Source organism: Poecilia reticulata, linkage group LG12 (genome assembly GCF_000633615.1).
Source record: "Poecilia reticulata strain Guanapo linkage group LG12, Guppy_female_1.0+MT, whole genome shotgun sequence".
Lineage (NCBI taxonomy): Eukaryota > Metazoa > Chordata > Actinopteri > Cyprinodontiformes > Poeciliidae > Poecilia > Poecilia reticulata.
This window is the reverse complement of record NC_024342.1, coordinates 23,050,806-23,062,448: the sequence shown is the minus strand read 5'-3', so window position 1 is coordinate 23,062,448 and position 11,643 is coordinate 23,050,806. Positions and strand designations below refer to the sequence as shown.

The 11,643-nt window shown below is 36.4% G+C and overlaps 1 protein-coding gene across 1 annotated transcript in view; it reads right to left on the bottom strand.

Annotated features, from left to right (window-relative positions):
- The window catches only part of igsf9a (immunoglobulin superfamily, member 9a), a 56,541-nt gene that overhangs the window by 20,232 nt on the left and 24,666 nt on the right, over window positions 1-11,643 (bottom strand). The window contains exons 5-8 of the mRNA XM_017307737.1: window positions 9,486-9,634; window positions 7,323-7,434; window positions 4,760-4,901; window positions 1,713-1,862 (exon numbers count right to left, since the gene is read on the bottom strand). Of these exons, the coding sequence (XP_017163226.1) occupies window positions 1,713-1,862; window positions 4,760-4,901; window positions 7,323-7,434; window positions 9,486-9,634 (553 nt within the window). The remainder of the gene's footprint in view (window positions 1-1,712; window positions 1,863-4,759; window positions 4,902-7,322; window positions 7,435-9,485; window positions 9,635-11,643) is intronic.

Sequence of the window (11,643 nt, the reverse complement as noted above, 5' to 3'; positions counted from 1 at the left end):
AGGAGGAAAACGCTGAAGCTGCAAGGAAACGGTGTGATTAATTATGCTACAATATGAGCATTTCTTTGCTAACAGGTAATTATGAAGAAACAGCAACTCTTCAAACAAACAAACAAACAAACACAAACTGAAAACTTGGCATTTTCTATTGAATACACCAGCAACCTTTTGAACAAGCACATTTTAGTCACTTTTTTAAAGCATAAAGGAAATAATGGAGTATTTATTTTACAAGAGAAAGTATTTTTACCTTAGTACTTTAACTTGACTTAACCAGAGCAACTTCTAATTGTAGATGATTAGATAAATGAGTATCAATACTTTTACTCCAGTATTAGAGCTCAACAGTTTCTTTTTTTTTAATAATTTTTTTCTGAAATGGAAAATGTTTGGTATTTTTTCTTCCATCTACAGTATCTTCTGTGTAACTGAAGGCACAMACGCAACAAACATGGGCAACCATCATCAAATTTGGCAACATTTTAGAAGAAAGTTATAGGTTTTGGATGTCGAGACATTTCTCTCTAGAGCAACRAAATTGAAAACATTCAACATAAATAGTTAGAAAACTGTACTAATTTCTTAAGACTTACAATAAATAGTTTTTTTTCTGCGTCGKTTGATGAAAATAATGTCTGTTTGAATCATTTTACAATGGAAAAATACACCTAAAGGTTTGGACAGTTTGCTCTAAAGCCTCAGTCAACTGATTAGCTTTAGCTGTTTCTCTAAAGTAACTAGTAAAAGTTTAATAAGTTGAGTATTGGGGAATTCCTGTAAGATGTTGAAAAAAAACCCGGCAGTTCAACCTGAGCCCTTCTCTAAAGGTTTCCGTCTATTAAATAAAAACTGAAAAGTCGATGTTCTGCTATCAGAAGATAAAGAGCGTATGGATCGGCTCTCACTCAGGTCGGCATCAATAATCAATGGGGAGCCTGTAAACCAGAGCAGTGAAGTTTAAAGCCGTTATTTAAGGACTTGGTTCCTTTGAGCCGTTTATGGGTTGGTTACTTTAAWCTGTTGCTCTGAATCAGGGTGGATTAAAAATAAATAAATCCTGTGACATCAGAGGTGATGATGAGGAAGGCAGGTCCTGAAAACGGTGCTGCACATTATTCCCCCAACAATAAATATTTAGTTAAATTAGTGACGTCAGATTATTAGGGCCAGGAAGTGAGTTACTGAATCTACACCTGAGAACAAATTACTAACTTTGTTTCCTTCCTTTCTGTCCATTTTTTTCATTTCCTGATTTTATTCCCTTCATTTTCTCCCCAACTCCATATTTTTTTTCATTCTTTTCTTACCTCTTTCTTCTTTCCATCCTTTTCTATCCAAATTTAAACTTCTTTCCTTTTATTTTCTTTCCATTTATATTTTCCTTTCTTTTATCTTGCCTATCCTTTCTTCCTTCCTTGCTCCCYACATCTTTTTAAGTTTCCTTCCTTTCCTCCCAAATTTTAGTTTTCTTTAGTTTCTTTCCTTTTATACTTCTATYCTTCTTCCCTCCTTTCTTTCATCCCCATTTTCATCCCTCCTTTCTTTCCTCCTTGTGGTTGCAGCTCAGTGGAAACCGAGACGTTTTTCCCTCTTTCCCTCCTTTGCTGCCGAGTTCAGTAAAAATAATTCCCGTCTTTAATCGCCTGCAGCAGCAGCAGAACCTTCACTTCGTTAGGAAATCATTTCAAACAGCCACACATTTAAAACGCTACGTACGCATCACAGTTAAGATGGCGGAGGCGGTGGGCGGGGTCAGCACCCCGTTGGTCGGTACGCAGGTGAAGTTCCCGGAGTCTTCAGGCCGTAAACGGACGATCTGCAGCGATCCATCAACCAGGATCCTGACGCGCGACTTCAGAGACCTGCACAGGAAATATCCGTCACTTCAGGCGTGAAGATAGTTTATCTGAACAACGAGGGGAACGAAAACCAAGACAGTGGAGGTTTGTTTATGTCTGAAGTGGACAGAAAAAACACTTTAATGAAAACTGTTTTTATGTTACTGACCTTTTAATGCCACCTTCAATTAAATTTAAGACAATATATATATATATATATAATTATATATATATTGTAGAATGGTTGGGGTTTACAATAAGGCACATACATTTTAGATACATAAATGTAAATTAATTTTTAAAGACTTTTAAGCCCTTAATTTTAGACATTTTTTAATGCCTTCTATTAATTTTTAAGGCCTTAATTTCTTTGCACACGAAATTAAGACTTTAAACTATTTAAGGCCTTAATTTTAGATGAATTAGATTTTTTTAATGCCTTAATTTTCATTCATGAATTTAAGGCTTTTTAAGGATAATCTGCGTCAGACAGTAACAGATGTTTTCAAACAAACATCAGAAGCTGATGGAGAGAGGAAAAGGTGTGACCAGAACCTTCCCAGTTCCCCCAGCTCCTCCAGTCCCAGCTCTGCTGTGGTTTCATTTTCCCAGCAGCAGGACTGTGTGGGTCACGTGGATCCGTCCTGCCTGGCAGTAAATCTCCTGAGTTCAATGCGCCGTTGCCCCACAGCGGAGGAACGGCGGCCATTTACGGCCCGACCCGGTTCTGGCCGCGCCAGCAGACAGCGGCGTTGGGAAACGGCCTTCGGGTTTACGGCGCCGGAGCAGAACAGAGTTTACAGCAAAAGGTTTTCCTGTCGCGTTGAGGCAGCTGCTCACCTCGGGTCAGAACGACGCTTTGATTCAAGGACGTTTAAAAAATGACTATTTTCATTTTTCCATCAGTCCTTCCTGCCTTCCTTTTCTTCCTCCTTCTCTTTCCTTCATTTCATTCTTCCTCTTCTTATTTCTCCTTCTTTGCTTCCTCCTATTTCTTTTTTGCTTTCTTACCTCCCTTCATTTTATTCCCTTGTTCCTTTCTTCCTCCCATCTTCTGTCATTATTTTCTCATCTTCTTTTTCCTCCCTTCTTAATTCCCCTCCTTTCTTTTAGCTTTCCTTACATCAATTCTTCCTTCCCCTCTTTTCTTCCTACATTCCCTACTTCCATCTTTTTTTTCCCTTTGGTTTTCTGCTTTTTGTCCCACTGCTCCTTTTCTTCCTCTCTTTCTTGTCTTGTCCTTCATTCCCTCCTTCCATTTGTTTTATTTCTTTTCCTTCTTTGTTTTGCCATTTTTTTCCCCATATTTCCTTCCTTCCTCTCCTGTTGTCATAAAGGTCAAAGGTTTTCACTCCAAACTTATCAAAATAAGACGTAAAAACTTGAAGGTAAATATTCAAAAACTAGATTTTCAGCCTGACACCTCGACTGGTTTCCAAAGGAGCTAATTTTCCAGAATTAGTAAGAGATAATTAAATCATCTCCATGTTTTGAACTCCAACATTGCCAGCTATTTCCTGCACATCAACTCCAAATGCCCCTCTGAATTTCTCCGCTCATTAAAATCGTGTAGAGAATTAACCTGAGCTCCACTGTAATGAGTCGCGATGCGTTCAATGGGGAAACGCTAACGAGGGGAGCCCTAATGGAAATTACCCCAACCCTCTTCGCCCCCATCTGCACGTCTGACCTCCACCGTATCCAGCAGCAGCTGGATGGCGAACGTTGGTAATCACAACCAGTTACACTCAGATCCTCTGTCTCCCAGTTAAACATCAAAAAACTCGATCTTTGCTGCACATTTTCGCTTTTTTACGATGAAATTAAACACCAGAAACTGAGGTGAGTGCATCTGAATCACCTTTAACTGGTGAATGAAAAACAGTTTCAAGTGTCATTAATCTTTTTATTTTTTTCAAAACTAGCCACACAAAGACCATCTTTAACTCCTGCACTGCAAAAACACAAAATATTACTAACCAATTCTGGACTAGTTCTAGTGTAAATATCTTAGTACACTTAAAATAAGACAAAACTACTTACAAGTAACTTTTCAGCAAAAAAATAGGAGCTTGATTTAAGTCAATAATTAATTAATATTGATTAAAAAGTTCTAGCTCCAGGGGTAGAATGTTCCACCGTTACCTAGCAACCCCAGCCAAGCCCAGCCCGTTACCTAGCAACCCAGTTCCATTGGCAGATTATTTCACTTATAACAAGACATTTTCCCCAGGTTATAAGTGAAATAATCTGCCAATGGAACATTTTCATTTCAGTATAAAGGAATTATTGACTTAAAACAAGCTCTTGTCTTGCTGAAAAGCTACTTATAAGTTTGTTTTGTCTCATTTCAAATCTAATAGGATATTTGCACTACAAACTAGACCAGAAATACTTGATAAGATTTTGGGTTTTTTGTGCCGCGTAATCCAAGAGTTTGATGGTAACTGGAGGAGCAACAGAGATTTAGCAGCATAGATGTTCAAATATGACAGAAACATACCCAAAAATGTAGTTACAATGCAAATTTATGCTTTTTTTTTTTTTGTAAAAAACAGAAAAAAGCAAATACATCTTCTACATCACAAGAGCAAAGTTTCAGTCTGACTAAAGAGCAATTCTRTCTTCAGCAGATCGTATTTGTATCAAGCTGAAATAAGACAASAATAGATGATCCCAGAGAATTAGAGAAACTAGAAGCACTACTGCTACTCGCAAAGAATCGTTTTTACAGCACAGGAGGGACAGAAAGAAGGTCAAAACCATCAATTTCAAAGCCAAAACAGAGGAAAAGTTTGTCATCCAAACCTAACAAGCTTTTAGAAAACAGTTTTATAGATTTAGCTTGAAGCAGCTTTTGTGTGAATCTATACAGACATTAAACTCAGAGTAAAACCGAGATAAAAAACGGCTCCACTCACTCGATATGATGGACGTTTTCTCCGGCTTTCTGCCACACGTACGTCATGTTGGGAGGGTCGGCCACCGCCTGGCACTGCAGCAGTGCATTCTGGGACATGTTGAGGGTTGTGTCTTTAGGAGGAACCAGGATGACAGGCGGACCTGAACAGGAGTAAACGACAGAGTGTTTATGCTTCTCTTTTTGTGAATAAACAAAAACCAGCTCAGGATAACAACTTTAAAATCGGTGTAGAAAAACAAACATTTAAATATTAAAAGTGCTGCCAGTATTTTTAAACAGGAAGCTTATATTTCAGGATTTTAGGAACGTTTTTATGCAGAAATWAACTGACCATTTTTCATTGCAATCTCAACCTAAAACCTTTAGAAAACCTGAAGAGAAAACAAGAAGATGCTAAATTTTGGAGGACAAATGTTTGTTTTCTGACTCAGGCGGTTTCTAGATTTAGGGGAACATTTGCAGAGCTATTTTTCCCCTCAACAGTTCAAATCATAATTTGAAATTCTATTCAGCATATTTTGTTGGATAACCACATTAAACTGATAATCTGAAAAATTTAAGTGTTACTAAAAATAAAAATAAAAAAACATAAGAAATCTGTATGGAAGCAAGAGCTTTTTCACAGAATTGGCCAAAATACAAGTAAAGCAGATGAAATTTAAAAAGCTGGAGGGTCTGAGGAAGATTTGACAACAAGCTGACACCTGACAGAGGGAAAATGTTGGACTGCTCCGCATATAGAMACGAGATTGAGAGAAACASGGTGGCGGTGGGAGCTAATAAAGGGAGAGCGGGCAGCCTCACGGGCTGGAAAATACACAAAGACAAGGAGAAAATCAAACTATGACACCTGTGGGAAGTGGTTATTTGAAACAAACGTGTTGGGCCCAAACAATGACAGGAAGGAGACAGCTGCAACATGACGGGAATTACTTTCCGTGTGGATTTGTTCTGGTTTTGTCATGTTTCTGGGGTCTTAAGATGATTATTGTTGGGGTAAAAAGTTTAGTGGGTAAAGCAAGTTGGAGCTGAAATTTAGTTTCTTCCATGWGGACATTTTCTTACGGATGGGAATTAGTCATAAATACAGGARACATCAACACTGGGATCAATTAGTTATGCTAACCCTAAAGTACTACATCAGTTAACAGTTATGCTAACTTAACWTAAGTCATATTAAGGATATATTCTATCTTAGCTAAGTTGACTAATGCTGGGATTTGCTAGTTGATGCTAATCTACCTAAGACATTATATTAAGGATATCTTGCATCTGTGAAGCCATATACTTTCAAGCTAAGTYAGCATTATTTAACTTAGCATTTGCCAAGTAAGCTAAGTTAGCATAACTATTACCTAGTGTAGCACTTTAGGGTTAGCAGAAGCATTAGCTATGCTAACCCGAAAGCTCTACACCAATTAATAGGATGGGATATAAGTTTTCTTATATCCGAGCTAAGTTGGCTAAAATATAGCTAATGCTAGCTAACTTGCAAATGCTAACTTAGCTAGGATATAAGTTCAGTTAGCATTAGCYAACAGTAACATTAGCATTGGCATTAACATTGATCCTAGCAAGTACTAACCTAGCATTAGCAGTTAAGTTAGCACCAACAAATATTAGCAGAAGAAATTTTTACCTTGAAACAAATTCTTTACTTTGTAGCTATTCCAAAGTATACTCATAGTAATACATTCAAACTGTAATATTACATTGCAGCAATTAAGRAGAAAAACACTTAAAATAAATGAGAGAAAAAATATTTTGCAGTGAAGTCAGTCGTTAGCAGAAGGCTAATGAGCAGAAGCTCATTTCTCCACCTGCTTCACATGTAAACAACAATAATCTCTGCAGCAGTCACTACACATCAGGCTGGTAATCCAACATCTGTGCATGAGTAACAGGTCGGAGGTCACCAACGGCTTTCAGACTGACTTCATGCAGATCAGATATTAGTATGGATTAATCCGCCCGTGTGGGAACGCAGCAGGAAGCCGCCGCCAAAGCCCAGATAAAGTGATTTCAGTCGGCTCATGAGGATTATTAGTCGTAATGTGACCACTCCGACTGCGAGAGCCTCAAATTAAGTTAAACCTGGATGAGGTTCGGTGGTAAAATATTTTAGAAAATGATGTAAATATAAATATATGTCCTGGCTCTCCTGATGTGCAGTAGGAGTTGGAGTAGGAGTACAGGAGAAAGTCAGAAATAAATCCCACTGTTTGTTATGCAGAGCTGTGTCGGTGTAATCCAATGATGCACAGATTCATATTTGCATATTCTTCATGCTTTTGTCCTCAAAATTGACTCATTTTTACATTTTCCTGACAGCCAGTCATGACTGTGTAAAAAAAACTCAAATTAAAACAGAAAGACTCCAGGAAGCTAATAAATCCCCAGTTTCGTCTTTTAAACTTTCACTTGGTTTCAAAGTGAAATAAAATAAGGATGACTTCAGTTTGAGCTTTAATACAACGGCGTCGTCTGACGCAAGGCCGGGAAAGAGGAATGTAAATCACAGCGTCTTCAGGCACAAAGGCAGACAGGCGGCGACAGCTGACCTTTGATCTCCAGCCTCGCCACGCGGCTGGCGTTTCCCTCGGCGTTGGAGGCGTGGCAGGCGTACAGCCCGGCCGCCTGCGCGGTCACCGCCGCCAGAGACAGCGCTCCTCCCTGGTGAGAGCGACGAGACGGAGAAACTCAGGGTGATTTCACATGAGAGGCGCTTTAAGGAAAAGTTACGCTCATTAAAAATGCAACACTGGCGCCAGAAACTTGCTGATATTCACTGCTGTTCTCTGCCAGCGGCGGCAGAGCAAATAAATACTTCATTCCTTTCGCGTTTCCTCGTCRAGAAATTAAGAAATTCTTGCAAGTTGGTTTCAAACAAAAGCCGTCAAAAGAAATAATGTTCTTCACTCTTGCTTCACTAATTAAACTCTAATGAAATAAAGATACTTGGAGAGAAAACGATCTTTTACTGCAGCAGCAGAAGCATAAAAAAAAATACAAAAATCAAACATTAATCTTGATACATTTAAAAGAAAGTAGAAAATCATCAGTTTAGCTGTCAATTCCTGTAAAATGAATATAATTTTTGGCATTAATGAGTAAAAACCAGAAACTCCAGTGACTTTTATTAGGATTTTATCCGGCTGGAGCGACATCTACACAGCATGATGCTCTATGCTGCTCTTCAAAATGGGAAAAATAAGAAAACATTCCCGTCTGCATTTTTTTTTTTTACGTTTAGCAGCGTAAAACTTCTTAAATAAGGACAACAAACTGAGTCAGTAGGCGTAGTAGCACACTTCCTATTGCTCCTCAGTTTATGACCAAAACTAGATAGTAATTCACATTGATTAATAATAAAAACATATTTTTAAAAATAATAATAAAGAAATATTAATGCAAAAAAATTCAAAACAAAACATGAATAATAAAAAATTATCATTGGYGGCAGAAAACTCAAATAAATACACAGGTGACAACATATATGAGAAAAAAATACATGGATTGAAAAGAGAAGAAGAAGAAATCAACATCAAAGGTAATTATTAAAACTTATAAAGTAATCAATTTATGATTTGTTTTACAAGTCAAAACAATCTGGTTTGTACGAATATTAATTTATAATATATAGTGAGAAAAACACGCTATATTTCATAGTTTTATATTTATAGTAATATTTTGTTTAGAAAATAGTATTTATTATTTTTAAACATATTTGTTTTAAAATTTGATTCGAATTTTTGAACAAATATTTGTTTAAATATTGTTTTAAAAATTCAAATAATACTTACAAATATTTTTGTTCAAAAATAAACAAAATAGTTTTGTTAAAAAACAAATTTTGTTTTATACTTTTTGAAGCAACTTAAAATAGTTACTTATTTTAGTTATACATGACTAATGTAGTTATCTACATATTAGATGTAATATATAAAAATATAAACTAAATTGTTTTAAATATTTGTAAATAAACAGGTACAAAAAAGTTAATAATAAACTGATTAAATAATAATTGCAAAAAAAGCACAAAACTACTGACAGATCTGAAATATATTTAATAATTTATTTCCAGTTGTATTTTAATTATGACAAACAAAATAAATTACATAATTTAGATATTTAGTAGTACCAGTTTAAATGCACCCTGTCAATATTTCCCTACAGAATAACTGAAAATAATAAAAACTATAATTTTAAGCGGGGAGGAAAGAGCGGCTCGGCGTATGAATGGGTGAAGATATTTTGAATTCAATACGGGGGTCAGAGGTCAGAAGTGTTTACGCGGCTGCTCTTATTCTTCCAAAAACATGATGCTTGAAATAAAAAAAACAGACATTCAGAGAAGAGATATTTTAAGAAATAGCAGGTGCAGCCGCTTCTTTTCATTATGTTTTTGTTCTACACAACAAACAAAAGCATAAAGGAAGAAAGAGGAGAGCTGAACCCCRAACGCGGCCTTGACTGGAGACTGGAAAACTCGGCAGAAAAGACAAACACTTCACATTCACTGCAGAGGGAAAGATGAACGACTCAGACCCTGAAAACTCCACTCAAATCGCACTCAACGTCCGACTATCACAAGAAAGCAGCAACAATAAACTTTACTTTCAAAAGCGAGTAAAACGTTAATTTAACATATTTTGAGTGAAACTTTTTAAAGTTCATTTTKTTTGTTTATTTAGGAGAAATCCAGTAAATTATTGTTTGTGTACCTGGAGGTTTGCACTGGGAACGGCGCTGCCGTCTTTCAGCCAGGTGATGGTTGGCGTAGGGTTGCCAATAGCAACGCAGTCGAGAGACAGGGGACTTCCCACCAGGGCCTGGACCACAGGGGGTGGGACTTTGGTGAAAGTGGGCGGGGCTAAAGAGAAACATAAACAAGCTGGAAATGAATCTTTTCCCCCCCACAAGATAAAAAGCATGGATTTCAGCATGGATTTATGAAAGTATTGAAATTTATAAATTACAGACATGAATAAATTAAAATGTCTTTAGTATTGCAAATTCATTAGACAATCATAATTTATTTATTAGTGGAATTYATAATAAATTGCACTTAATTACTGGAATTACACTGGAATAACTGTATAATAAACAAAGAACAATGTTAAATGTTTGTCAAAAAGTTGATCTGTGTTAAGCTTTTCCACAGAAATGCAGCTTTTTAAAAAAAAATTATTTATTCGTCATTTAATCAAGTTTTCCTGCTGTCACTTGGTTACAGATTAAAATAATAAAACCCAGAGAAAAACAAAATTAGCTACAGATGTCTGCAACTTTAGTTATTTTTCCAGATCAAACTAGTTTTCACATTATCTTTACTTAAGAAATTAAAAAGAATCTAAACTTAATTGAGATTTTGTGAAAAAGTAATTTAGCCAAACTCTATACCTAAATGCCTGTTGTATCAAATATGATACAAACAGCTTTAGTAGCACCAACAGCTCCGTTTTTCAAAATAAAATAATTTCTTGCATCAGGTTTGAAAGATTTAAAATCTACATTTCTCAGATGCTCGATTTGAGCTTTTACAGAAAACTCTGCTGACTGCTGACTCTCGTTTCGCCTCGCAGGGAGCAGCCGCTGTGGTTTGTTGCGGAAGAAGCGGGTGAAGATCGCACCGGCAGAGTCAGAACCAGTTATCGCTCCCGACTCTCACGCGGTCCAGCTTTGCTTTGATCTGATCGTTTCTTCTGAGCAGCGACAGCGAAAGGTTTTCCAAAACACAAACAGACTTCAAAGCACACACACCGAAAAAAAAAAAGAAGAGATAATCCATATTTTATACCCAGAGTTAATATTTAAACCATCAACAGGAATAACTTTACTTATTTTAGCCCCGAAATCAGAGATTATTAAATATTACCTGATGCAAATAGAGACTTTACACACATSCAACTTCTTTAAGCAGCATTTAAAAGTTGGACGTTTAAAGAAGTTAGATAATTTATAGCATCTGTCATATGATGCTTATTTTGTAGAGCAAAATAAACGCAACATGAGCGCARATATTATGGAAGATTCACTTTTTAAGGAGGCAGAAACTACCTAATGAGGCTATAAACGATTCTTTTGATTTTCTGGGTTATAAATAAATAAAATTTAGACTTTGATGTGTTTAGAAAAAACAGAAAAGTGTGAAATTGGATCAAAACAATGTACCTCTGAAGAGGAGCAGAGAAGCCGGATATCTTCTGGTAAAATGTTTTCCCTTAAATCATTACGGCTCATTATAAATAACTAAAGAACTACGTTTAGGTGGGTATTTCATACAAGCAAGCGCTGGAGGCTCTGCTGTAATCCCACCAAGTGGAACAGGAGTTTAGGGTTTTATTTAAMTTCTGGATAAATGCATCTTTAATGTGTTTTTCTGCCACAGCTGCACCCCGTTGATCAGCTCTGTCAGGGTCAGGATTGCTTTGTTTCTGACTGAATGGGACGAGATTTCTGCAACATGATGCAAGTTTTAACCAGGAAACGAGACCAGCTYCCCGCTGTGCAGAGCTTTGGTTGTGTCTTCATCTAAAACATGTTTGTATTTCATCTAAAAACTGCCAAAACTAAAACAGTTACTTAGTCATTATTGTAGAAGTACATCTGARATATTAATCAGCCTAAATCAGCCATCAACTGGATTATAAATCTGGACTTTCAAATTAAGTTTCACATCCAATTACCAGTAAAAGCTCACTTGTGTAAGATAAACCGAACTCGGAAAATAAAAGCTTCTGTGTTCTATCAAAATAAAGTTCAGAGATACTTTAAAATATAAAAATGTTTTATAATGATTAGAAATAACTATGTTATGACAAAGCTGCAACATCTTCAAGAAACAAAAGAATAAATCCTGTGGCCTTTTATTAAGGCGCT